Here is a 27,225-nt window from a genome sequence, read left to right on the forward strand (position 1 = left end):
TGTGTCTCTGTCCATCACCCCCTGTCCCTCTCTACCGGTCCTCTGTGTCTCTGTCCATCACCCCCTGTCCTTCTCCACCGGTCCTCTGTGTCTCTGTCCATCACCCCCTGTCCCTCTCCACCCGTCCTCTGTGTCTCTGTCCATCACCCTCCAGTCTCTGTCCATCACCCCCTGTCCCTCTCCATCACCCCCTGTCCCTCTCCACCGGTCCTCTGTGTCTCTGTCCATCACCCTCCAGTCTCTGTCCATCACCCCCTGTCCCTCTCCACTGGTCCTCTGTGTCTCTGTCAATCACCCCTGTCCCTCTCCACCGGTCCTCTGCGTGTCTGTCCATCACCCCCTGTCCTTCTCCACCGGTCCCCTATGTCTCTGCCCATCACCCCTGTCCCTCTCCACCGGTCCTCTGTGTCTCTGTCCATCACCCCCTGTCCCTCTCCACCCGTCCTCTGTGTCTCTGTCCATCACCCCCTGTCCCTCTCCACCCGTCCTCTGTGTCTCTGTCCATCACCCTCCAGTCTCTGTCCATCACCCCCTGTCCCTCTCCATCACCCCCTGTCCCTCTCCACCGGTCCTCTGTGTCTCTGTCCATCACCCCCTGTCCCTCTCCACCACCCCTCAGTCCTTGTCCCAGACATCCGTCTCTCCCTTGTCCCTCCCTTTCCCTCTGACCCATCTCTTCCCCCACTCCCTCCCGTCTCTCCTCCCCCCAGCTCTGACCTGCGCGGTTTTCCGTTCTCGTCCGGCGGGATGACGGTGAGCCGGATCTTGGTGGCGGCGCGCAGCAGCTGGAGCCTCTCCTGGGGCGGGAGGGAGACCAGGAGCCGGTCGCAGAGGCGGGCCACGCGGGCCCCCACCTGCAGCCCGCTGCTCTCCGCGTAGCTGAAGGGCCGCAGCTCCGTCACGAAGCCGTCCTCGCTCAGCCTGAAGTCCAGCTGCCCCACGCTGTCCCGCAGGGGGGTCAGCTCCTGCGCCTCGCAGCCCCGGGTCACCAGCTGCAGCCAGCGAGAGGGTCAGAGGTCACGGGGGTCAGAGGTCACGGGGGGCGGTGGGCATGCGGGTCAGAGGTCACGAGGGACAGAGGTCCAGATGATTGGAGGTCACAAGGGTCAGAGGTCAGGAGGGGCGGTGGGCATGCGGGTCAGAGGTCACGAGGGACGGAGGTCCAGATGATTGGAGGTCACATAAGTCAGAGGTCATGAGGGTAAGAGGTCAAGAGGGGCGGTGAGCATGAGGGTCAGAGGTCACGAGGGACGGAGGTCCAGATGATTGGAGGTCACAAGAGTCAGAGGTCACGAGGGTCTGAGGTCAAGAGGGGCGGTGAGCATGAGGGTCAGAGGTCAAGAGGGGCGGTGGGCATGAGGGTCAGAGGTCACGAGGGACGGAGGTCCAGATGATTGGAGGTCACAAGAGTCAGAGGTCATGAGGGTTAGAGGTCAAGAGGGGCGGTGAGCATGAGGGTCAGAGGTCACGAGGGACGGAGGTCCAGATGATTGGAGGTCACAAGAGTCAGAGGTCACGAGGGTCTGAGGTCAAGATGATCGGAGGTCACAAGAGTCAGAGGTCATGTAGGTCAGAGGTCAAAAAGGTCAGAGTTCAAAATGGATCAGGACCTGGGCAAGCACAAGCTAACTGGCACTTTCATGCGGGAAGAAAAAGGAACGCGCTCGAGAGCTCACCTCTAGCCTCTGGATCACTTCCTTCATCTCCTCCCCCTGGCTCTCCGGCATGCTGACGGACACCGCCTCCCCCCTCTCGTAGAAGATATCCAGGCTGGCCCCGCCCCCGGGCCCGCCCCCGGCTCCGCCCCGCCCGCCGCTCCAGCCAATCACGTCGCGGCAGGAGCAGTTGAAGACCACCTGCCGGGAGCCCCTCTCGATCAGCACCACGGACTCGGCCGAGATGCCCAGCAGGCAGGGCACCCAGTCGCCCTCCCCGCCCCCCGGCCGGGCCCCCGCCGCCCACACCAGGGCCCCCGCGCTGTGCATCTCGGCGCCCTTGGAGCCCTTGAGCTTCTCCTTGCGCTTGCCGCCCAGGGAGAGCAGGGGGAACTTGGTGGAGGAGTCGATGGGGGTGGTGGTGACGTAGTTCTCCGCCAGGTCCTTCAGGTACTCCTGGCGCGTGCGGGTGGCCATGGAGCGGAACTTCTCCGACTTGTCCGCCCCGTTCTCCGCGTTGACGGCCTTGGCCAGCAGGAAGTCGCGGAAGGCCGGCGACTTGGGGAAGCGCGCCCCCTGGGGGAAGAGCGGGCCGAACAGGGGGATGTCCTTGGAGCGCGTGACCGCCACCCTGGGGGGGGGGGGGCAGAGCGACAGAGAGGGAGAGAGAGGGAGGGAGAGAGGGAGAGAGAGAGGGAGGAGATTGAACGACACGGAACAGTAGCGGTGTCACCCCCGTAGCCCGGGCTGTGTCTCAGCAAGGACAGGCCTGGTCAGTCCTGGGATGGGACAGCAGTGACCAGTCTGTGGATCAGCAAGGACAGGCGTGGTCAGTCCTGGTCAGTCCTGGTCGGTCCTGGGATGGGACACCAGTGACCAGTGTGTGTGTGGATCAGCAAGGACAGGCCTGGTCAGTCCTGGTCAGTCCTGGGATGGGACACCAGTGACCAGTGTGTGTGTGGATCAGCAAGGACAGGCCTGGTCAGTCTTCGTCAGTCCTGGGATGGGACACCAGTGACCAGTGTGTGTGTGGATCAGCAAGGACAGGCCTGGTCAGTCCTGGTCAGTCCTGGGATGGGACAGCAGTGACCAGTGTGTGTGTGGATCAGCAAGGACAGGCCTGGTCAGTCCTGGTCAGTCCTGGGATGGGACACCAGGGACCAGTGTGTGTGTGGATCAGCAAGGACAGGCCTGGTCAGTACTCGTCAGTCCTGGGATGGGACACCAGTGACCAGTGTGGGTGTGGATCAGCAAGGACAGGCCTGGTCAGGCCTGGTCAGTCCTGGGATGGGACAGGGGTGGTGTGTGTTACCTGTAGCAGGTGTGATCTGTACAGGGGTGGTGTGTGTTACCTGTAGTAGGTGTGATCTGTACAGGGGTGGTGTGTGTTACCTGTAGCAGGTGTGATCTGTATAGGGGTGGTGTGAGTTACCTGTAGCAGGTGTGATCTGTACAGGGGTGGTGTGTGTTACCTGTAGCAGGTGTGATCTGTACAGGGGTGTGTGTGTGTTACCTGTAGCAGGTGTGATCTGTACAGGGGTGGTGTGTGTTACCTGTAGCAGGTGTGATCTGTACAGGGGTGTGTGTGTTACCTGTAGCAGGTGTGATCTGTACAGGGGTGGTGTGTGTTACCTGTAGTAGGTGTGATCTGTACAGGGGTGGTGTGTGTTACCTGTAGCAGGTGTGATCTGTACAGGGGTGGTGTGAGTTACTTGTAGCAGGTGTGATCTGTACAGGGGTGTGAGTTACCTGTAGCAGGTGTGATCTGTACAGGGGTGGTGTGAGTTACCTGTAGCAGGTGTGATCTGTACAGGGGTGGTGTGAGTTACCTGTAGCAGGTGTGATCTGTACAGGGGTGGTGTGAGTTACCTGTAGCAGGTGTGATCTGTACAGGGGTGGTGTGAGTTACCTGTAGCAGGTGTGATCTGTACAGGGGTGGTGTGTGTGTTACCTGTAGTAGGTGTGATCTGTACAGGGGTGGTGTGTGTTACCTGTAGCAGGTGTGATCTGTACAGGGGTGGTGTGTGTTACCTGTAGCAGGTGTGATCTGTACAGGGGTGGTGTGTGTGTTACCTGTAGCAGGTGTGATCTGTACAGGGGTGGTGTGTGTTACCTGTGGCAGGTGTGATCTGTACAGGGGTGGTGTGAGTTACCTGTAGCAGGTGTGATCTGTACAGGAGTGGTGTGTGTTACCTGTAGCAGGTGTGATCTGTACAGGGGTGGTGTGAGTTACCTGTAGCAGGTGTGATCTGTACAGGAGTGGTGTGTGTTACCTGTAGCAGGTGTGATCTGTACAGGGGTGGTGTGTGTTACCTGTAGCAGGTGTGATCTGTACAGGGGTGGTGTGTGTTACCTGTGGCAGGTGTGATCTGTACAGGGGTGGTGTCAGTTACCTGTAGTAGGTGTGATCTGTACAGGGGTAGTGTGCCCGTACAATGATGAAGACGTGCTGAAAGTGTGACCGGATGGTTTTCGGGGTGAAGGGGTGGGCGCCGGGCTCCTGGAAGATGATGGTGACGATGTCGTTGCCGATGTGCCTCTTCCTCAGCAGCTGGGACAGAGAAAGGGAGAGAGAGGCTGTCTCCTTGAGAGTCATGTAGAGGATAATCTTCTCTTTTTTCTTATCCCAAGGGTCAAGGGTCAACTTGGGGCTATCAAGCACACAGCGCTATGGAATCGGACATGCTGCGGGCTACTGGGAGCCCCTAGTCTGCCAAAAGGGGGCGCTGTGGAGCGGTAGGCTCACCCCACCCCGTCCTGCGCAGGCGTACCTGTTGCGTGTTGTTGGCGGTATACGGGAGCATGGTGGACACGTGGAACATGATCTCATAGTCCTGGTAGCGCGTGTAAAGAGAGTGGGTGCCAGTGGAATCCGCTGTGGGGAGACACGGGAGAGCACAGCTGCTGGTTAGGGTCAAGGCAAAGGTGGGCACAGAGAGGCACAGTGCAGTGTAGCATCCACAGGTGTGCAGTAGAGTGTAGTACAGTAAGTGCAATAGAGTACAGTAGAGTGCAGTGTAGGGCTCTGTGTACAGTGTAGTACAGTGTGTGCAGTAGAGTGCAGTGCTCTGTGTACAGTGCAGTACAGTGTGTGCAGTAGAGTGCAGTGCTCTGTGTACAGTGTAGTACAGTGTGTGCAGTAGAGTGCAGTGTTCTGTGTACAGTGTTTGCAGTACAGTGCAGTGCTCTGTGTACAGTGTGTGCAGTGCTCTGTGTACAGTGTAGTACAGTGTGTGCAGTAGAGTGCAGTGCTCTGTGTACAGTGCAGTACAGTGTGTGCAGTAAAGTGCAGTGCTCTGTGTACAGTGTTTGCAGTACAGTGCAGTGCTCTGTGTACAGTGTGTGCAGTGCTCTGTGTACAGTGCAGTACAGTGTGTGCAGTACAGTGCAGTGCTGTGTACAGTGTGTGCAGTACAGTGCAGTGCTCTGTGTACAGTGCAGTACAGTGTTTGCAGTACAGTGCAGTACTCTGTGTACAGTGTAGTACAGTGTTTGCAGTACAGTGCAGTGCTCTGTGTACAGTGTAGTACAGTGTGTGCAGTAGAGTGCAGTGTAGTACATTATGTGCAATAGAGTACAGTAGAGTACATTGTAGTACAGTGTAGTGCAGTGTAGTACAGTGTGTGCAGTACAGTGCAGTGGTCTGGGTACAGTGTAGTACAGTGTGTGCAGTAGAGTGCAGTGCTCTAGGTACAGTCTAATACAGTGTAGTACAGTGTGTGCAGTGCTCTGGGTACAGTCTAATACAGTGTAGTACAGTGTGTGCAGTGCTCTGGGTACAGTCTAATACAGTGCATTCTGTGTCGAGGGCTGTACACTGACTTTTTTCCTTTTCAAACTACCCTGGTCTTTGAGATCAGATCAGATGTTAATTGAATCTGCTGCAGGACCCCAGAACCAAACTATGTACCCTGGGTGGCCCTGTTTCTCCAAGTCTGCTCCTCGCTTGTGGAACAGCTTCCCTGATCATCTCAGACACACAGTGTCAACTGAGACCTTCACAAGTTCTTGAAAGCCTTCAAGACCAGTAAGCCTGTTCCTTCCTTCTGAGTCATTGTTCTCATTTCCTTATTTCTTAGTTCCTTGACTTCTCTTTGAACTTTCTGAAGCAAACAACATTGAGATTTACAGTGTGCTCGGTACAGCACAGAGCAACGTGTTCAGTATAGTACAGTACAGTGTGGTCAGTAAAGTACAGAGCAGTGTGTTCAGTATAGCACAGTATAGTGTGGTCAGTAAAGTACAGAGCAGTGTCTTCAGTATAGCACAGTATAGTGTGGTCAGTAAAGTACAGAGCAGTGTGTTCAGTACAGTCCAGGACAGTGTGGTCAGTAAAGTACAGAGCAGAGTTTTCAGTATAGTCCAGGACAGTGTGGTCAGTAAAGTACAGAGCAGTGTGTTCAGTATAGTACAGTACAGTGCGGTCAGTAAAGTACAGAGCAGTGTGTTCAGTACAGTCCAGGACAGTGTGGTCAGTAAAGTACAGAGCAGTGTTTTCAGTATAGTCCAGGACAGTGTGGTCAGTAAAGTACAGAGCAGTGTGTTCAGTATAGTACAGTATAGTGTGGTCAGTAAAGTACAGAGCAGTGTGTTCAGTATAGTCCAGTACAGTGTCATCAGTAAAGTACAGAGCAGTGTGTTCAGTATAGTCCAGTACAGTGTCATCAGTAAAGTACAGAGCAGTGTGTTCAGTATAGTCCAGTACAGTGTCATCAGTAAAGTACAGAGCAGTGTGTTCAGTATAGTCCAGTACAGTGTCGTCAGTAAAGTACAGAGCAGTGTGTTCAGTATAGTCCAGTACAGTGTCGTCAGTAAAGTACAGAGCAGTGTGTTCAGTATAGTCCAGTACAGTGTCATCAGTAAAGTACAGAGCAGGGTGTTCAGTATAGTCCAGTACAGTGTCATCAGTAAAGTACAGAGCAGTGTGTTCAGTATAGTCCAGTACAGTGTGGTCAGTAAAGTACAGAGCAGTGTGTTCAGTATAGTACAGTACAGTGTCATCAGTAAAGTACAGAGCAGTGTGTTCAGTATAGTCCAGTACAGTGTGGTCAGTAAAGTACAGAGCAGTGTGTTCAGTATAGCACAGTATAGTGTGGTCAGTAAAGTACAGAGCAGTGTCTTCAGTATAGCACAGTATAGTGTGGTCAGTAAAGTACAGAGCAGTGTGTTCAGTACAGTCCAGGACAGTGTGGTCAGTAAAGTACAGAGCAGAGTTTTCAGTATAGTCCAGGACAGTGTGGTCAGTAAAGTACAGAGCAGTGTGTTCAGTATAGTACAGTACAGTGCGGTCAGTAAAGTACAGAGCAGTGTGTTCAGTACAGTCCAGGACAGTGTGGTCAGTAAAGTACAGAGCAGTGTTTTCAGTATAGTCCAGGACAGTGTGGTCAGTAAAGTACAGAGCAGTGTGTTCAGTATAGTACAGTATAGTGTGGTCAGTAAAGTACAGAGCAGTGTGTTCAGTATAGTCCAGTACAGTGTCATCAGTAAAGTACAGAGCAGTGTGTTCAGTATAGTCCAGTACAGTGTCATCAGTAAAGTACAGAGCAGTGTGTTCAGTATAGTCCAGTACAGTGTCATCAGTAAAGTACAGAGCAGTGTGTTCAGTATAGTCCAGTACAGTGTCGTCAGTAAAGTACAGAGCAGTGTGTTCAGTATAGTCCAGTACAGTGTCGTCAGTAAAGTACAGAGCAGTGTGTTCAGTATAGTCCAGTACAGTGTCGTCAGTAAAGTACAGAGCAGGGTGTTCAGTATAGTCCAGTACAGTGTCATCAGTAAAGTACAGAGCAGTGTGTTCAGTATAGTCCAGTACAGTGTGGTCAGTAAAGTACAGAGCAGTGTGTTCAGTATAGTACAGTACAGTGTCATCAGTAAAGTACAGAGCAGTGTGTTCAGTATAGTACAGTACAGTGTGGTCAGTAAAGTACAGAGCAGTGTGTTCAGTATAGTACAGTACAGTGTGGTCAGTAAAGTACAGAGCAGTGTGTTCAGTATAGTCCAGTACAGTGTCATCAGTAAAGTACAGAGCAGTGTGTTCAGTATAGTCCAGTACAGTGTCATCAGTAAAGTACAGAGCAGTGTGTTCAGTATAGTCCAGTACAGTGTCATCAGTAAAGTACAGAGCAGTGTGTTCAGTATAGTCCAGTACAGTGTGGTCAGTAAAGTACAGAGCAGTGTGTTCAGTATAGTCCAGTACAGTGTGGTCAGTAAAGTACAGAGCAGTGTGTTCAGTATAGTACAGTACAGTGTGGTCAGTAAAGTACAGAGCAGTGTGTTCAGTATAGTACAGTACAGTGTGGTCAGTAAAGTACAGAGCAGTGTGTTCAGTATAGTCCAGTACAGTGTCGTCAGTAAAGTACAGAGCAGTGTGTTCAGTATAGTCCAGTACAGTGTCATCAGTAAAGTACAGAGCAGTGTGTTCAGTATAGTCCAGTACAGTGTCATCAGTAAAGTACAGAGCAGTGTGTTCAGTATAGTCCAGTACAGTGTGGTCAGTAAAGTACAGAGCCGTGTGTTCAGTATAGTACAGTACAGTGTGGTCAGTAAAGTACAGAGCCGTGTGTTCAGTATAGTACAGTACAGTGTGGTCAGTAAAGTACAGAGCAGTGTGTTCAGTATAGTACAGTACAGTGTGGTCAGTAAAGTACAGAGCAGTGTGTTCAGTATAGTCCAGTACAGTGTCATCAGTAAAGTACAGAGCAGGGTGTTCAGTATAGTCCAGTACAGTGTCATCAGTAAAGTACAGAGCAGTGTGTTCAGTATAGTCCAGTACAGTGTCATCAGTAAAGTACAGAGCAGTGTGTTCAGTATAGTCCAGTACAGTGTGGTCAGTAAAGTACAGAGGAGTGTGTTCAGTATAGTCCAGTACAGTGTCATCAGTAAAGTACAGAGCAGTGTGTTCAGTATAGTACAGTATAGTGTGGTCAGTAAAGTACAGAGAAGTGTGTTCAGTATAGTACAGGACAGTGTGTTCAGTAAAGTACAGAGCAGCCAGTGCAGTACTGACTCTTGGTGTCCAGCTGGGCCCGGTATTTCTCGAAGCCCTTGAGCCGGACCCGGTCCCCCAGCAGGTCCAGGAACTCTTCGAAGGCGGGCCCGGCGCTCTCGTTGTTGTACATGTCCTCCTCCGTGCTCTGGTGTGAGCGGCAGTACAACACCCCCACCTTCCTCTGGAAGTTGAGCTGCGCAGGGGACAGGAGGAGAGGGAGACATGAGAGACCCATGGAGACATCACGGCACCTGAGCACAGCCTGCAGCCCAGACATCACGTCACCTGAGCGCAGCCTGCAGCCCAGACATCACGTCACCTGAGCGCAGTCTGCAGCTCACTCATCACGTCACCTGAGCACAGCCTGCAGCTCAGACATCACGGCACCTGAGCACAGTCTGCAGCCCAGACATCACGGCACCTGAGCACAGCCTGCAGCCCAGACATCACGGCACCTGAGCACAGTCTGCAGCCCAGACATCACGTCACCTGAGCGCAGTCTGCAGCCCAGACATCACGTCACCTGAGCGCAGTCTGCAGCTCACTCATCACGTCACCTGAGCACAGCCTGCAGCTCAGACATCACGGCACCTGAGCACAGTCTGCAGCCCAGACATCACGTCACCTGAGCGCAGTCTGCAGCCCAGATATCAGGTCACCTGAGCGCAGTCTGCAGCCCAGACATCACGTCACCTGAGGGCAGTCTGCAGCCCAGACATCACGTCACCTGAGCGCAGTCTGCAGCCCAGACGTCACGTCACCTGAGCGCAGTCTGCAGCCCAGACGTCACGTCACCTGAGCACAGTCTGCAGCCCAGACGTCACGTCACCTGAGCGCAGCCTGGAGCCCAGACATCACGTCACCTGAGCGCAGTCTGAAGCCTGTGACTGCGAGGCCGCGAGACCGTGAGACCGCGAGTCTGTGAGATTGTGAGATTGTGAGATTGAGTCTGCGAGACTGCGAGACTGCAAGTCTGTGAGTCTGCGAGACTGCGAGACTGCGAGTCTGCGAGACTGCGAGTCTGCGAGTCTGCGAGTCTGCGAGTCTGCGAGACTGCGAGACTGCGAGTCTGCGAGACTGCGAGTCTGCGAGACTGCGAGTCTGCGAGTCTGCGAGACTGCGAGACTGCGAGACTGCGAGTCTGCGAGTCTGCGAGACTGCGAGACTGCGAGACTGCGAGACTGCGAGTCTGCGAGTCTGCGAGACTGCGAGACTGCGAGACTGCGAGTCTGCGAGACTGCGAGACTGCGAGTCTGCGAGACTGCGAGTCTGCGAGTCTGCGAGACTGCGAGACTGCGAGACTGCGAGTCTGCGAGACTGCGAGACTGTGAGTCTGCGAGACTGTGAGACTGTGAGTCTGTGAGACTGTGAGACTGCGAGACTGCGAGTCTGCGAGTCTGCGAGTCTGCGAGACTGCGAGTCTGCGAGTCTGCGAGACTGCGAGACTGTGAGTCTGTGAGACTGTGAGTCTGTGAGTCTGTGAGACTGGGAGTCTGCGAGACGGTGAGACTGCGAGACTGGGAGACTGGGAGACTGAGTCTGTGAAATGGTGAGACTGCGAGACTGGGAGACTGGGAGACTGGGAGACTGCGAGACTGCGAGACTGCGAGACTGGGAGACTGGGATACTGTGAGTCTGTGAGTCTGTGAGACTGTGAGTCTGCGAGACGGTGAGACTGTGAGACTGTGAGTCTGCGAGTCTGCGAAACGGTGAGACTGTGAGTCTGCGAGACTGTGAGACTGCGAGTCTGCGAGTCTGTGAGACTGTGAGTCTGCGAGACGGTGAGACTGCGAGACCGAGAGTCTGCGAGATGGCGAGACTATGAGACGGCGGGACCCGCACGTACCCCCTGCTCGTCCAGCTTCAGCAGGGTCTCCCGGACCTTGGGCGAGGTGGAGGCCAGCCGGATGGAGTGCAGGTTGAGCTCGGGGATGATGAACTCCAGCAGCTTCTTGGGGGACAGGCCCCGCGGGGTCGTGTGGCGGGCCGCTGACAGCACTGACTCCTCCAGGATGGAGCCCCGCAGAGTCTTGAGCTGAGAGGCAGAAGGCAGAGACAGAGACAGCACGCGTGAGAGAGAGAGGGTAAGGTAGATACTTTCTTGATCGCCTGAGGGAAACCAGCAGCCATATCACCCTACAACTCACAACTGGCAGCCCCACTGGAGCTCAGCAGGTGGGAGCCTGGTCAGTACCTGGAGGGGAGACTCCTGGGAAAGCTGAGGCTGCTGCTGGAAGAGGTGTTAGTGGGGCCAGCAGGGGGCGCTCACCCTGCGGTCTGTGTGGGTCCTGATGCCCCAGTATAGTGACGGGGGACACTAGACTGTAAACAGGCGCCGTCCTTCGGATGAGACGTCAAACCGAGGTCCTGACTCTCTGTGGTCATTAAAAACCCCAGGGCGTTTCTCAAGAAGAGTAGGGGTGTTACCCCAGTGTCCTGGCCAAATTTCCCCCCTGGCCTTTACCCATCATGGCCTCCTAATAACCCCCCTCTCTGAACTGGCTCCATCACTCTGCTCTCCTCCCCACTGAGAGCTGGGGTGTGGGGAGCGGACTGGCGCCTCATCCAGGTGGGGGTACACACTGCTGGGGGTGGAGGGGACCCCCATTACCTGTAAAGCGCTTTGAGTGGAGTGTCCAGAAAAGCGCTATATAAGTGTAAGCAATTATTATTATTATTATTATTATTAAATTGCAGTGCAACAGCAGCTTGACACAGACAACACAGCCACAGTGTCACGAATGATACAATAATACTAACACAACACAGCCGATACAATCAGTACAGCGAGAAGGTACTCCCAGTCCGGAACACACAAGGAACAAACCAGAACAGAACAGTCCACAAAAAAGTCGGATTGCACAATCTGATTATAAATATAAATGGATTGCTCTGGTCCCTGGCATCTACTGCACAAAAAACAGTTGTGAACAGGAAAGAAAAAGAGCAGATGTATCAGTTTGCTGCTCAGTCCAGACACAGGTCCCTGGCAGTGTTGCCTCTGCCCAGACGCAAGGTGGAGGCGTTGTACAGTCTTGTGGCAGAGGGCCAGAATGACCCCCTGTAGCGCCCCCTGTCGCCCTGGGGATGGATCAGCCTATTGCTGAACCTGCTCTTCATTTCCACAAGCAGGTCACAGAGGGGCTGGGAGACGTTGTCCATTGATGGACCTCTAGTTTGGACACCATTCTCCTCTCTACCTCCAGGGGGTCCAGGCCAGACCCTGTGACAGAGCTGCCTCTCCTGATGAGCTTGTCCCGCCTGTTAAGAATCCAATGCTCTAATCCCAGAGCCCCCACCACGTAGAATAGGGATGGGGAGTGGGGGATGTTTACCTCTGTGGTGCGGAAGATGATCCTGTAGTTGTACTGCGCTCCACTGGAACCCTCTTTCTCCTCCCTCCGGAAGCTGATGGCCACCGGCCCCAGGCGCTCGTCCGTCCCGAAGAAGTTCTGGTGATCTGGGAAGAACCCCACAGTAGGGTCACCCGGCCTGCCTGCAATCACACTGCTATCCTTTCCTCCTGGGGGGGGGTCTACATCAGGGTAGCAGGGTGGCATTGCTGCCTCGCAGCGCTGGGGCCCTGGGTTCAATTCCTGGGGGGGGGCCTGTCTGGGTGGAGTTTGCATGTTCTCCCCATTTCCTCCAGGTGCTCCAGTTTCCTCCCACAACCCAAAGACACGCTGGTGGGTTAACTGGCTTCTGAGAAAGCTGGCCCTGGTGTGAGTGTGTGTGAAGACTGAGGGAGCTCTTCAGGGGAAGACTGAGGGAGCTCTTCAGGGGAAGACTCAGGGAGCTCTTCAGGGGAAGACTGAGGGAACTCTTCAGGGGAAGACTGAGGGAGCTCTTCAGGGGAAGACTCAGGGAGCTCTTCAGGGGAAGACCCAGGGAACTCTTCAGGGGAAGACTGAGGGAACTCTTCAGGGGAAGACTGAGGGAGCTCTTCAGGGGAAGACTGAGGGAACTCTTCAGGGGAAGACTGAGGGAGCTCTTCAGTGGAAGAGTGAGGGAACACTTCAGGGGAAGACTGAGGGAACACTTCAGGGGAAGACCCAGGGAACTCTTCAGGGGAAGACTAAGGGAACTCTTCAGGGGAAGACTCAGGGAGCTCTTCAGGGGAAGACTGAGGGAACACTTCAGGGGAAGACTGAGGGAACTCTTCAGGGGAAGACTGAGGGAGCTCTTCAGGGGAAGACTAAGGGAGCTCTTCAGGGGAAGACTGAGGGAGCTCTTCAGGGGAAGACTCAGGGAACTCTTCAGGGGAAGACTGAGGGAGCTCTTCAGGGGAAGACTGAGGGAGCTCTTCAGGGGAAGACTCAGGGAGCTCTTCAGGGGAAGACTGAAGGAACTCTTCAGGGGAAGACTGAGGGAGCTCTTCAGGGGAGAACTCAGGGAACTCTTCAGGGGAAGACTGAGGGAGCTCTTCAGGGGAAGACTGAGGGAGCTCTTCAGGGGAAGACTCAGGGAGCTCTTCAGGGGAAGACTGAGGGAGCACTTCAGGGGAAGACTGAGGGAACTCTTCAGGGGAAGACTCAGGAAAATCTTCAGGGGAAGACTCAGGGAGCTCTTCAGGGGAAGACTGAGGGAGCTCTTCAGGGGAAGACTCAGGGAACTCTTCAGGGGAAGACTGAGGGAGCTCTTCAGGGGAAGACTGAGGGAACACTTCAGGGGAAGACTGAGGGAGCTCTTCAGGGGAAGACTGAGGGAACTCTTCAGGGGAAGACTGAGGGAGCTCTTCAGGGGAAGACTCAGGGAGCTCTTAAGGGGAAGACTGAGGGAGCTCTTCAGGGGAAGACTCAGGGAGCTCTTCAGGGGAAGACTCAGGGAGCTCTTCAGGGGAAGATTGAGGGAGCTCTTCAGGGGAAGACTGAGGGAGCTCTTCAGGGGAAGACTGAGGGAGCTCTTCAGGGGAAGACTGAGGGAGCTCTTCAGGGGAAGACTCAGGGAACTCTTCGGGGAAGACTGAGGGAGCTCTTCAGGGGAAGACTCAGGGAACTCTTCAGTGGAAGACTGAGGGAACACTTCAGGGGAAGACTCAGGGAGCTCTTCAGGGGAAGACCCAGGGAACTCTTCAGGGGAAGACTGAGGGAGCTCTTCAGGGGAAGACCGAGGGAGCTCTTCAGGGGAAGACCGAGGGAGCTCTTCAGGGGAAGACTCAGGGAGCCCTTCAGGGGAAGACTGAGGGAGCTCTTCAGGGGAAGACTGAGGGAGCTCTTCAGGGGAAGACCCAGGGAGCTCTTCAGGGGAAGACTGAGGGAGCTCTTCAGGGGAAGACCCAGGGAACTCTTCAGGGGAAGACTGAGGGAGCTCTTCAGGGGAAGACTGAGGGAACACTTCAGGGGAAGACTGAGGGAGCTCTTCAGGGGAAGACTGAGGGAACACTTCAGGGGAAGACTGAGGGAGCTCTTCAGGGGAAGACTGAGGGAACTCTTAAGGGGAAGACTGAGGGAGCTCTTCAGGGGAAGACTGAGGGAACTCTTCAGGGGAAGACTGAGGGAACTCTTCAGGGGAAGACTCAGGGAACTCTTCAGGGGAAGACTCAGGGAACTCTTCAGGGGAAGATTGAGGGAGCTCTTCAGGGGAAGACTGAGGGAGCTCTTCAGGGGAAGACTGAGGGAGCTCTTCAGGGGAAGACTCAGGGAACTCTTCGGGGGAAGACCGAGGGAGCTCTTCAGGGGAAGACCGAGGGAGCTCTTCAGGGGAAGACTGAGGGAGCTCTTCAGGGGAAGACTCAGGGAGCTCTTCAGGGGAAGACTCAGGGAACTCTTCAGGGGAAGACTCAGGGAACTCTTCAGGGGAAGATTGAGGGAGCTCTTCAGGGGAAGACTGAGGGAGCTCTTCAGGGGAAGACTGAGGGAGCTCTTCAGGGGAAGACTCAGGGAACTCTTCGGGGGAAGACCGAGGGAGCTCTTCAGGGGAAGACCGAGGGAGCTCTTCAGGGGAAGACTGAGGGAGCTCTTCAGGGGAAGACTCAGGGAGCCCTTCAGGGGAAGACTGAGGGAGCTCTTCAGGGGAAGACTGAGGGAGCTCTTCAGGGGAAGACCCAGGGAGCTCTTCAGGGGAAGACTGAGGGAACTCTTCAGGGGAAGACTCAGGGAGCTCTTCAGGGGAAGATTGAGGGAACTCTTCAGGGGAAGACCCAGGGAGCTCTTCAGGGGAAGACTGAGGGAACTCTTCAGGGGAAGACTCAGGGAGCTCTTCAGGGGAAGACTGAGGGAACTCTTCAGGGGAAGACTCAGGGAACACTTCAGGGGAAGACTGAGGGAACACTTCAGGGGAAGACTGAGGGAGCTCTTCAGGGGAAGACCCAGGGAGCTCTTCAGGGGAAGACCCAGGGAGCTCTTCAGGGGAAGACTGAGGGAACTCTTCAGGGGAAGACTCAGGGAACACTTCAGGGGAAGACTGAGGGAGCTCTTCAGGGGAAGACTAAGGGAGCTCTTCAGGGGAAGAGCTCTCAGGAACCCTCCCAGAGACGAGGCGCCGGGCTCACCTTTCATGTAGAAGTACTTGCGGTAGTAGTGCGCCCCGAGGTCGGCGTGCTCGACGAAGTACATGCTCTTGCCCTGCTGCCGCACGTGGCTTTCCCGGGGCTCCTCCAGCACCGAGACGGCGTCGTCGGGGCACCGCCCGGGCCCCCTGGCCCGCCCCAGCCCGGCCCGCTCCTCGCCCCCAATCTCGTTGCGGAAGTGTGGGCAGCTGAGGAGCAGGTCGTTGTCGTTGCCGTCGCCCTCGTCCAGCACCAGGGTCTCGCGCAGGGACTCGGGGTCCTCGCCGGCTGCGCCCGGCAGCGGGGAGGGGGGCGCGGGCGGGGCGGGGCCGCGCTGCTGGGAGGCGGCCGAGGCGCCGGAGGTGATGTTCTTCTTGCGGCCGATGCTGTCGCGGTTCGAGGCCGCCTCGGTCAGGTCGAAGAGGATGCTCTGCACGTCGTAGTGGGCGAAGTTGCGCACCCACCCCCCGCCGGGCTGGCCGCCGCCGCTGCCGCCGTCGCCGGGGAGCGGCGCCTGGGGGGGCACGGGGGACGAGGGCTGGGATTTGGCCCTCTTGTTCGGCGGCTCGGGCTTGGCGGCCCTGGGTGGCGGTTTGGGGGGTTCGCCGCCGGGGGCGGAGAGGGCGCGGAAGAAGCCGTCAGTCTCGGAGGGGGCGGCGGCGGCGGCGGGGGGAGGCGCCTGCAGCCCCAGCAGGACCAGGGGGTCCCTGAAACGCAGGGCGGAGGGGCTGAGGACGCCCTGCTCCTCGGCGCTGGTCGCCCGCGGGCGGCTCTGCTTCTCCAGGGACGAGAGGCTGCCGTACTCCCTGTGCAGCACCGCCCCGGGGTCGCCCTGGGCCGCCGGGCCCCCCGGGGGATTCTCCCCGCCGCCGGCGTGGGGCCCCAGGCCGCCGGCCTTCCCAGAAGCCTCCAGGTCGCCCAGGGTGACGTCGCTGTTGCTCCGCTGCATGACGTGGACGTGGCCGCGGCCGGAGGAGCGCAGGCCGCTCAGGCCCGCCGCCGGGCCCTCGGGGGCCCCGTCCTCCTTGCGGGGGGGCCACTCGGCCACCACCACCCGCGCCCGGACCCCCGGGTCCCGCTTGGGCTCGAAGCTGACGGCCGCCAGCGGGGGCCGGGGGCTCTGCCGACGGAACTTGCGGATGAAGAGGTCGTCGGACTGCATGGCGTCTCAGCCGCCGCCCCCCGCCGCCTCCTCCTCCTCCCTCCTGCCGGCCACGATTCCCTCCCTGGGTCCTCGGTGCCCGCGGGAGATCCGGGCCTCAGCTGCGCGGAACGGGATACGACCCGGGCAAGATCGCAAGCGGGACGCAGGGCCTGGGGGATCCCTCCCGTCCAAGCATGGGGGGCCGTCGGCGAGCCTCCTAGGGAGCCATCACCCTGGGCCACCCCGAGAGCGCGAGAAAGACTGTGGCGGGAATCGGGGGTGTTCTGACAGAAGGGGAAAGGTCTGGCGCATCGACGGGTATCGGGGAGGACCTACGTCTCCTGGGCAGGTTGTCCCCCGCTAACGAGTGCACAGTAGGGGGGGTTGACCTTCCGAAACGAGCTCGTCTTGGAAAACCAAACCTCGGGGGCGGTGGCGGGTGGTCTGAACCGCGGTAGGACTGTAGAACTGCGGCAGCCCTCCCGAGACGATCCTGGCCCAGAAAAACCTGGGGGAGCCCTCGTTTTTCAGTTCGGGGGAAAAACGAGCGCCTGGGTATTCCCACGCCGGATCTGCGGACGGATCTGGACGGATCGGATCTGGACACGACTTCTGGCCACCTCTTGACCAAGAACGACTTCCGACCAGCCGGGAGCTCTTCGGACTCTTCGGAGAGGGACTCTCCTCTTCTCCGGAGCCTGATCCCAAAGATTTGCAGGCCCCTACGGATCTAGGTTCTCCACTGGGCTGCCTTCATCCACGAAGTGCCGAGCGGACCTCCGGTTTGTTTTTTCCTGCAGAATTCGGGGCTTTGCTTTTTGGGGGGACACCTGTGGAGAAAGGAATGTTAGACAGGAGTCAGAGAATCCCTGCACTGTCCCTGGATCAAGTCCCTCATCCCTCATCGTCCCAGAAGGTACCTACAAAATCCTAGACCCTAAATCTAGTGTACTCCCCATCCGGTTTAGACAAAGTGATAAGCTTAGGTCACAAGTTTGTGAATCACAACCATTTTTCACAGCTGCCCATGAGGAAAAATCTGCTAGGTTCTGGTGTTGAAGTGTTGTCCAGGATGTAATTCCCAGGAGTCCTCCTGGGAAAAACTAAGGTTGCTGCTGGAAGAGGTGCTAGTGGGGCCAGCAGGGGGCGCTCACCCTGTGGTCCATGTGGGTCCTAATGCCCCAGTATAGTGACGGGGGACACTGGACTGTAAACAGGCGCCGTCCTTCGGATGAGACATAAAACCGAGGTCCTGACTCTCTGTGGTCATTAAAAATCCCAGGGCGTTTCTCGAGAAGAGTAGGGGTGTTACCCCAGTGTCCTGCCCAAATTTCCCATTGGCCCTTACCAATCATGGCCTCCTAATAATCCCCATCTATGAATTGGCTCCATCACTCTGCTCTCCTCCCCACTGAGAGCTGATGTGTGCACTATGTGCACTATGGCTGCCGTCGCATCATCCAGGTGGGGGTACACACTGCTGGGGGTGGAGGGGAGTCCCCATTACTTGTAAAGCGCTTTGAGTGGAGTGTCCAGAAAAGCGCTATATTAGTGTAAGCAATTATTATTATTATTATTATTAATTCTGGTATCGTTGAGCTGGGCCAAATTCTGGAATCGTTCAGCTGGGCCCAATTCAGGGATCCTCACCACTGGTACTGGAAGTTTTTACACCAAACATAAGGTTCTCTTGGAGACCTGACTGGGAAAACAACTGTATTTGAATTTGATCTGTGTAGCATCTGCTCTGGGGATTCAATCTCAGTTTGCTCTTTGCAGGGAGACAGACGTCTGCTGCGTGTGACATTTCAGAATACCCGAATGTAACTGGGATGACAGATGTCATCGGAGAAAAGAAAAAAAAAACACCGGGCCCTATGCGCACATCTTTGTACGGGCTCTAATGCACATGCAGTGATCACTCCTCGACACCCAGCTGTAGAAACCTGACCTGAACAGGGTTGCGTCTGAAACGGATATACTGACAACTGACTGTGTGGGCACGGAGGACAGGAAAAGGAAAACTCCCAAGGCAGGGAAGAGACCTCTGTGGGTCCCAGGCCCAGCGCTCCAGGCAATGAGTCTGTGGTACATGAATCCTAATGGATGCTCTCTGGAAAGTTTCTGCTGCCTCTGGGCTAGTGTTTCAGGACTTGATGTAATAAGGAATTAAAAGCTCTCAAATCTCTTACTGTATTCCCACGTGCCCTGTGTCCCTATACAGCCAACGCCATCCTCTCTGTATGTCCCTGTGCCAGATGTGCCCAGCCCAGCTGTTTCCCTGCTCCAGAAATAGCCGTCTCCACCCTTGCAGACAATGACAATGGTGGGTTGGGGGACTTTTCCTGTGTTGAAACGCTTGGAAAACACAGCCCTGCCAGCCCCACAGGAGCCCTGTCTCTGTCCGGTACTGCCCCCCCCCACTAGAATGCAGCCTCTCTAAATATGGCTTTCCTCGGGTTTGCTACTGGTACAGCTATCCACAATAGTTCAGTGACCTGCTACCTCAAGCCTTGTCCAACAAGCAGAGAGCAGAGTCAGCTGTCCACAGTGCCCACAGTGACCTGCTACCTCAAGCCTTGTCCAGCCAGCAAGAACGGCTGTCCACAGTGCCCCCAGTGACCAGCTACCTCAAGCCTTGTCCAACAAGCAGAGAGCAGAGTCAGCTGTCCACAGTGCCCACAGTGATCTGCTACCTCAAACCTCGTCCAGCCAGCAGAAACAGCTGTCCACAGTGCCCACAGTGATCTGCTACCTCAAACCTCGTCCAGCCAGCAGAAACAGCTGTCCACAGTGCCCACAGTGATCTGCTACCTCAAACCTCGTCCAGCCAGCAGAAACAGCTGTCCACAGTGTCCATAGTGACCTGCTACCTCACACCTCGTTCAGCAAGCAGAAACAGCTGTCCACAGTGTCCATAGTGACCTGCTACCTCGAGCCTTGTCCAACAAGCAGAGACAGCTGTCCACAGTGCCCACAGTAACCTGCTACCTCAAGCCTGGTCCAGCCAGCAGAGACAGCTATCCACAGTGCCCACAGTGAACTGCTACAGGTACAGCTGTCCACAACAGTCCAGTGATCTGCTACCTCAAGCCTTGTCCAGCCAGCGGGGACAGATGTCCACAGTGCCCACAGTGAAATGCTACAGGTACAACTATCCACAACAGTCCAGTGACCTGCCACCTCAAGCCTTGTCCAGCCAGCAGGGACAGCTGTCCACAGTGCCCACAGTGACCTGCTACCTCAAGCCTTGTCCAACAAGCAGAGACAGCTGTCCACAGTGCCCACAGTGCCCTGCTACTGGTACAACTATCCACAACAGTCTATCTTAAGCCTAGGAATGGCTGTCCACAGTGACCCATTACCTCAAGCCTCGTCCAACAAGCAGAAACAGCTGTCCACAGTGCCCACAGTGCCCTGCTACTTCAAACCTTATCCTACAAGCAGAAACAGCTGTCCACAGTGCCCACAGTGACCTGCTCCCTCACACCATACCCAGCCAGCAGAAACAGCTGTCCACAGTGACCCGCTTCTTCAGACCTTGTCTAGCGAACAAAAACAGCCGTCCACAGTGGTCCAGTGACCCGAGACCGCACACCTCGTCCAACAAGCAGGAATACCTGTCGACAGTGGTCCAGCGACCCGCGACCTCGTCCAACAAACTACCGGACGGGCGAGACGGGTCGAGGGGCCTCCTCTCGTTTGTGTCTCATGTCCCCAGAACCGGAGTTGGACCTTTATCAAAAAGGATATATAGGACGCGGCATGTTTTGCAAGTGGGAATAGTACATTTATTTTAAAACCTTCACAACAAGAGCGGCAGAGGCTAGGGAAGCTAACGTGGTCAATAAAACAGACCCTCGCACCGAGATCATGTCAGCCAGCAGCTGGATTTTCCTACCGCAGATGCCTGTCTGCCGAGGTTCCAAAATGACGCACCGAAGCTCAGAGCCCGCCCACTCTCTAACCCCGTCTGGTGCTGCGCCTGATCGCTTTTCTCTCTATTTTTAAAACCCGCCTTCGCATGGCTTTTCAGGGCGCCTCGAAACCTCCGTTACTAGAACGGCAGACAGCCTCCCCAGCAGCCCCTAGAACATCGGCGCCCCCGAGCTCGCGGGTCCTACAGAGATCAAGTGGAAGTGTCGTCAGGTACACTGTACGAGCCGAACGAGACTCACGGGGTACGGGGGACACCTGAGGCACATTCCGGGGTTAGAGGAAGAGCCCGGCGCAGGGCATGATGGGAAAAAGGAAGCGTCAATGGCTGGGTTGCGTCACCAGCTGGGGCTGCTGCAGACCCCCCATCTTTTTCGGAAGTGAGGGGGTGCGCCCCACCCCTTTTCGTCTCTGTTTCACCCCCCCTCCCCCAAACCGACGAGGAAACCACGTTTCCCCTCCCCCTCGCTTGCCCGAACCCGACTTGGTGAGGATGTTTGAAGATTTGGTGAAGAGCAGGATGTCGTTGATGTTTTAGAAAGCTCATAACGACCTCTGAACTTTTGAAAAGCGTTGGCGTTTCGGAGACGTCCCGTGCACGTTAGTGAATAATGAAAGATCGATATTCCAATCATCGATTCTATCTTCCTCATTCTTAAGGTGGGGTTCTAGGAATCAAGATTCATACTCTGTTTTTTTTTCCCGTCAATAAAGATTGATTGAGCTCTCTCTCTCTCTTGCCCGAACCCCAGGGGTTCCAGACGTCGCCGAGGACGACAACACCGCCGTTAGCGTCTTAACGGGAGCTCCCCCACCCCACCGCAGAGGGGGGTCGCTGAAGCTGGGAAAAATGCGTCCCGGGTCGCTCGACCTCGGGGCCCGGCATCAGCTGTCCCCCACCGTCGGCATAAACGCACCCAAGTGGACCGCCGAGCGAAAAACGGAAAGGCGTGGGTGTGGGAATGCGATGCTTCTCCATTCCTCTGCTGCCCCAAGAAGCCGGGTTTCTTCGCCCCCCCCCCACCGGCGCGGCTCGGAGACGGTGCTTACCCACGCTGCCCGGCACGCCGACACAACGACACGACGCCTCAGGGCTGAGATGCCCGGCGATAACGACAGGAGCCTGCGAAAGAGCGAGGGAAGGGAGGAGATAACCTTACCCGCGGAGAGATCGGGCCCCGAGCCGAGTTACAGGGGCCCGGACAGGGGGACGAGCGGAATGTATTTAAGACACGGGGAAACGAAACAAAAATCGCTCTCTCTCTCTCCGTCACGTCCCCTCTGGCCCATCTACCTTCTTGTGTTTCTCTTTCTTCAGCTCTCGTTTCTACTCCTGTCTGAAGGGCACTGAGGTGGTGGTGGTGGTGGCGGGGGGGAGGGTTTGACGTCAGCGTCACCGCAGATCGGAAACTTTTGCCTCTGCGAAAAAGGTCGCCCTCTGTCACGGCCCCAGGGCGAGCCGGCTCTGGGCTCTGGGCTCCGGGCGCGCGAGAGCAGCTGTTTCCTGCCCGCAGTGCGCTGCGCCGCGCCGCGCAGCAGCAGGCAGGTGTTGCCAGCGAGAGACGCGCCGCGCGAGAGCAGGACACTTGTGTTGACGCAGACGTGGGGGGTGGGGGGGGGCTTGTGGGTTTGAGGTTTCCTAGCAAAAGACCTTTGCGAAATACTGTTCTCCCTTCCTCAAAGCTGGTTTTGCAATTTTTTTGCAAGGTTTCTTTCGTTTTCCCCTTCACAAGCCAGCCAGCAGCCATATCACCCTGCAGCTCACAACTGGCAGCCCCACTGAAGACTCAGCAGGTGTGAGCCTGGTCAGTACCTGGAGGGGGAGACTCCTGGGAAAGCTGAGGCTGCTGCTGGAAGAGGTGTTAGTGGGGCCAGCAGGGGGCGCTCACCCTGCGGTCTGTGTGGGTCCTGATGCCCCAGTATAGTGACGGGGGACACTATACTGTAAACAGGCGCCGTCCTTCGGATGAGACGTCAAACCGAGGTCCTGACTCTCTGTGGTCATTAAAAATCCCAGGGTGTTTCTCGAGAAGAGTAGGGGTGTTACCCCGGTGTCCTGGCCAAATTTCCCCCCTGGCCTTTACCCATCATGGCCTCCTAATAACCCCCCTCTCTGAACTGGCTCCATCACTCTGCTCTCCTCCCCACTGAGAGCTGGGGTGTGGGGAGCGTTCTGGCGCACTATGGCTGCCGTTGCATCATCCAGGTGGGGCTGCACACTGGTAGTGGTGGAGGGGATCCCCATTACCTGTAAAGCGCTTTGAGTGGAGTGTCCAGAAAAGCGCTATATAAGTGTAAGCAATTAATTAATTAACAAGTGAAGCCTCCCCCCATCCGTCTCCCTCCCGCCTTTTTTTTTCCCTCCCTTTTAACCGCCAGGCTGTGCGGGTGCATTGTGGGACGACACCGGAGTGGAATGGAAGACGCGGGCACGGGGTGGCGAGGGGTCAAATCCGCGACAAAAAAAAAAAATCGCAGCGGCGACGCGTCCGGTATCGGGACCCGCCCGTGAACTGCCGCGCAAAATCCCTTGCTTCACCCGCGTCTCGTCCTCCGCGCCGCCAGCTTTCCAAGCGCGGCCCGCCATTGTCAGGCCGCGTCGGTTCCCCCTCCCCCCCTCGGCGACGGGCGCGCTCTGATGACGTCACGACCCGCTCGCCCGGCTACAGGCGCGCCGGGAATCGCAGAACGGACCCGTCTTTCCGGCGCTTTTCCGGACTGGCCCCCCGAGCAAGCCAGCAAGGAAGCTGAGAAGGCGGCGGTGATGCAGTTCGCTCTCCGTCCACCGACAGGCGCTCTTGGGTAAGAGCGAAAAAAGATGCAAAACGAGCCGAGTTCGGCAACCAGTGTCTGCTTTTCTTGAGTACTAATACAAATTGCCCACAGCTACTCCTCGCTGCCTTCAGCCCCACTGGAGACTCAGCAGGTGGGAGCCTGGCCAGTACCTGGAGGGGAGACTCCTGGGAAAGCTGAGGCTGCTGCTGGAAGAGGTGTTAGTGGGGGCCAGCAGGGGGCGCTCACCCTGCGGTCTGTGTGGGTCCTGATGCCCCAGTATAGTGACGGGGGACACTAGACTGTAAACAGGCGCCGTCCTTCGGATGAGACGTCAAACCGAGGTCCTGACTCTCTGTGCTCATTAAAAATCCCAGGGTGTTTCTCGAAAAGAGTAGGGGTGTTACCCCAGTGTCCTGGCCAAATTTCCCCCCTGGCCTTTACCCATCATGGCCTCCTAATAACCCCCCTCTCTGAACTGGCTCCATCACTCTGCTCTCCTCCCCACTGAGAGCTGGGGTGTGGGGAGCGGACTGGCGCCTCATCCAGGTGGGGGTACACACTGCTGGGGGGTGGAGGGGATCCCCATGACCTGTAAAGCGCTTTGAGTGGAGGGTCCAGAAAAGCGCTATAAAAGTGTAAGCAATTATTATTATTATTATTATTATTATTATTATTATTTTATTATTATTATTATTATTATTATTATTATTATTATTATTACTACTTCATGTTCCTTTCTCATCAAACCTGCTATCCCTGCCCTGGCCAGTACCTCTCTCACAACACCAAGGCGTCTGCGGTTCTCATGACCCGGCTGCACTGGGTGACGACTTCACCCTCATGAATTTAAAGTGGATGAGATGTCTGGATAGGAGTCCCGAAGGCTCAGCCTCTCCAGGGCTTTTAATCACAGCAAATGGGTACTAAATGTTTCAGCAGTTCCAACGAGAGAGGTTTTTTCCATCCTCCTCCTCATGCAGTATTCATCACGACTGGTTAACTCGCACCTCAAGCTCCTGGCTCAGTGTCCAGACCCGCACAGCTGTAGGCGACTGGGGTTTTGTATGTGTAATAATAATAATAACTGCTTTCACTTCTATCGCGCTTTTCTGGACCCTCCACTCAAAGCGCTTTACAGGTAATGGGGATCCCCTCCACCCCCCACCTGGATGAGGCGCCAGTCCGCTCCCCACACCCCAGCTCTCAGTGGGGAGGAGAGCAGAGTGATGGAGCCAGTTCAGAGAGGGGGGTTATTAGGAGGCCATGATGAGTGAAGGCCAGGGGGGAAATTTGGCCAGGACACTGGGGTAACACCCCTACTCTTCTCGAGAAACACCCTGGGATTTTTAATGACCCCAGAGAGTCAGGACCTCGGTTTGATGTCTCACCCGAAGGACGGCGCCTGTTTACAGTCTAGTGTCCCCCGTCACTATACTGGGGCATCAGGACCCACACAGACCGCAGGGTGAGCGCCCCCTGCTGGCCCCCACTCACACCTCTCCCAGCAGCAGCCTCAGCTTTCCCAGGAGTCTCCCCTCCAGGTACTGGCCAGGCTCCCACTTGCTGAGTCTCCAGTGGGGCTGCCAGTTGTGAGTTGCAGAGTGACAGGGCTGCTGGCAAGGGATTGTGTCTTTGGAGTTCCAATCTGACCTTGAATGGTTCCACTCAAGCTCTTTGAGATGTTTGGAGTGATCCCAGGAAAATTCCAAATAAAAGGATTTTTTGCACCCATCCGATTTGGAACAAGGACTTGGGGTTGTGCTTCACATGTCAGCTGGGGGGGCTATAAACCCCGCAACCGCACACGGGGGAGAAAAGGAGGAAGTGAGGGGGCGGGGCCAACCACCTCGGCCCCGCCCACCTTCCCTTTGAGCCAATCGTCCTTTGACACGTCACAAGGCAGCGCCGCCCCCGTACCCTGTGATTAGAGGAGGCGAGCATCCCTCACTGACAGCTCCCCATGCCTGTGGTCCAGGATGTCGCATCTCATAAAGACATCTGATAAAATTATTCGATGTCTGGAAAAATCCGGGACAGCTTCCTCACAGACGGGAAACCCAGATGGACCGTAATCCTGTTGTTCCTCTTCTAATCTGCGTCTCCGGCATTTGTGAAAGTGAATTCCTGACACATGTGCAGCCGGCACAGTGCCCAGGGAGCAGAGCGTGATGATAGTGCTCTCATTCCACTACAGCTGTGCTGAGAGCCCAGATACATCCTGGATGGGATGTCAGTCCATCACAGGGCACACAAAGACACGCTCCCACCAGGGCTAGTTTTCCCAGACGCCAACTGACCGATTGCATTGTGGGAGCACCCGGAGGAAACCCACCGTGAACCCAGGGGGAACATGCAAACTCCACCCAGACAGCACCCCAGATCCAGAATTGGCCCCGCAGGCCCCCAGCATTGCAGGGCAGCAAATACTCACCACTACAGTCTGTGTTCAACCGGTCCTCTGAAAGTCTCTCGGCGCAGAGCCTCCCGCAGACCTGGAAGAGCAGACGGAACGTGGCGAATTAGGAAAAGTGCTCCATTAATAATAATAATTAATAATTGCTTATACTTATATAGCGCTTTTTCTGGACACTCCACTCAAAGCGCTTTACAGGTCATGGGGATCCCCTCCACCACCACCACTGTGCAGCCCCCACCTGGATGATGCGACGGCAGCCATAGTGCGCCAGAACGCTCACCACACATCAGCTCTCAGTGGGGAGGAGAGCAGAGTAATGAAGCCAATTTATAGAGGGGGATTATTAGGAGGCCATGATGGGTAAAGGCCGATGGGAAATTTGGCCAGGACGCCGGGGTACACCCCTACTCTTTTCGAGAAACGCCCATTCTCTTAGCCCTCCCCAAAAAGTGTCTCTGGTCACCCATTTTCAAGGCGCACCGCCATCCCAGTTTGTCAGACCGGTTATCAGATCTCGGGAACAAGAGACATTCATCGACGATATGGGGAAATATCAAATGAAGCACAAAATCGACGCGAAGCGGCCCTTCCTGCTCACAAGTCCCCGTGCTGACTAGTGTACTGAGATGTGAACCAGCCCCTCCTGCTCACTAGTCCCTGTGCTGACTAATGTACTGAGATGTGAAGCGGCCCTTCCTGCTCACTAGTCCCTGTACTGACTAATGTACTGAGATGTGAAGCGGCCCTTCCTGCTCACTAGTCCCTGTACTGACTAATGTACTGAGATGTGAAGCGGCCCTTCCTGCTCACTAGTCCCTGTGATGACTAATGCACTGAGATGTGAAGAGGCCCTTCCTGCTCACTAGTCCCTGTCATGACTAACGTACTGAGATGTGAAGAGGCCCTTCCTGCTCACTAGTCCCTGTACTGACTAATGCACTGAGATGTGAAGCGGCCCTTCCTGCTCACTAGTCCCTGTACTGACTAATGCACTGAGGTGTACGAGCGAATAAGTCCAGGTTGTGCAGCAGACATTTCACTGCAGAAATGTTCCAGCGTGATCTGCAGGCAGAGTTAACCAGTGAGCAGTATTTGCCAGTGAAACCGTCTGGGAGAGGAGAGCAGTATTTCTACTGGATCAGAAGAGCTGGATCCACAAGCCTGCTTGTTTACAGGGTCACAGGGCCGCTCCACCTCACCGGAAGTCCTGCTGCCTTGTTCTGAATCGCAGAAACACGGCACTGAGCAGACCTGCAAATGTCCTTTGTTTTGCAATGTCAATTGGAGGTTTTCCATGGTACTGTGAACAGTTTACTTCTGTTGTGATTTGAGATATACTCGTCAGTGCTGATTCTTTCTAACCCCGAAATATGAAAAGAGTGTTGCAGTTCCTCTTTAAATATCTCCTGGCTGAGGTCTCGGATTTCTTTAGTACTATTCATTCAGCGAAATAAAATGGTTTTGGATAGGGGTTATAAAGTTAGCAGGAACAGGTGTCTTAGCTATTCACACTGCAGGGATGAGAGACCCTATCTGTTCATAATCATTATAATAATTGCTTAAACTTATATAGCGCTTTTCTGGACACTCCACTCAAAGCGCTTTACAGGTAATTGGGGATCCCCTCCACCCCCAGCAGTGTGTACCCCCACCTGGATGAGGCGCCAGTCCGCTCCCCACACCCCAGCTCTCAGTGGGGAGGAGAGCAGAGTGATGGAGCCAGTTCAGAGAGGGGGGTTATTAGGAGGCCATGATGGGTAAAGGCCAGGGGGGAAATTTGGCCAGGACACCGGGGTAACACCCCTACTCTTCTCGAGAAACACCCTG

At 55.7% G+C, this 27,225-nt stretch overlaps 1 protein-coding gene across 10 annotated transcripts in view; it reads right to left on the reverse strand.

The window, feature by feature from the left end:
• Positions 1–27,225, reverse strand: part of sipa1 (signal-induced proliferation-associated 1) — a 73,963-nt gene that overhangs the window by 26,123 nt on the left and 20,615 nt on the right. For 8 of the 10 annotated variants that reach the window (XM_069180587.1, XM_069180578.1, XM_069180579.1 and 5 more), the window contains exons 2-10: positions 25,414–25,474; positions 15,131–17,101; positions 11,976–12,100; positions 10,487–10,675; positions 8,659–8,833; positions 4,427–4,530; positions 4,049–4,206; positions 1,677–2,286; positions 718–992 (exon numbers count right to left, since the gene is read on the reverse strand). In XM_069180587.1, the coding sequence (XP_069036688.1) occupies positions 718–992; positions 1,677–2,286; positions 4,049–4,206; positions 4,427–4,530; positions 8,659–8,833; positions 10,487–10,675; positions 11,976–12,100; positions 15,131–16,289 (2,795 nt within the window). In that variant the 5' untranslated portion in view covers positions 16,290–17,101; positions 25,414–25,474. The other 2 variants (XM_069180582.1, XM_069180581.1) reach the window with 2 other exon arrangements.

The sequence above is a fragment of the Lepisosteus oculatus genome, chromosome 18 (genome assembly GCF_040954835.1).
Source record: "Lepisosteus oculatus isolate fLepOcu1 chromosome 18, fLepOcu1.hap2, whole genome shotgun sequence".
NCBI lineage: Eukaryota > Metazoa > Chordata > Actinopteri > Semionotiformes > Lepisosteidae > Lepisosteus > Lepisosteus oculatus.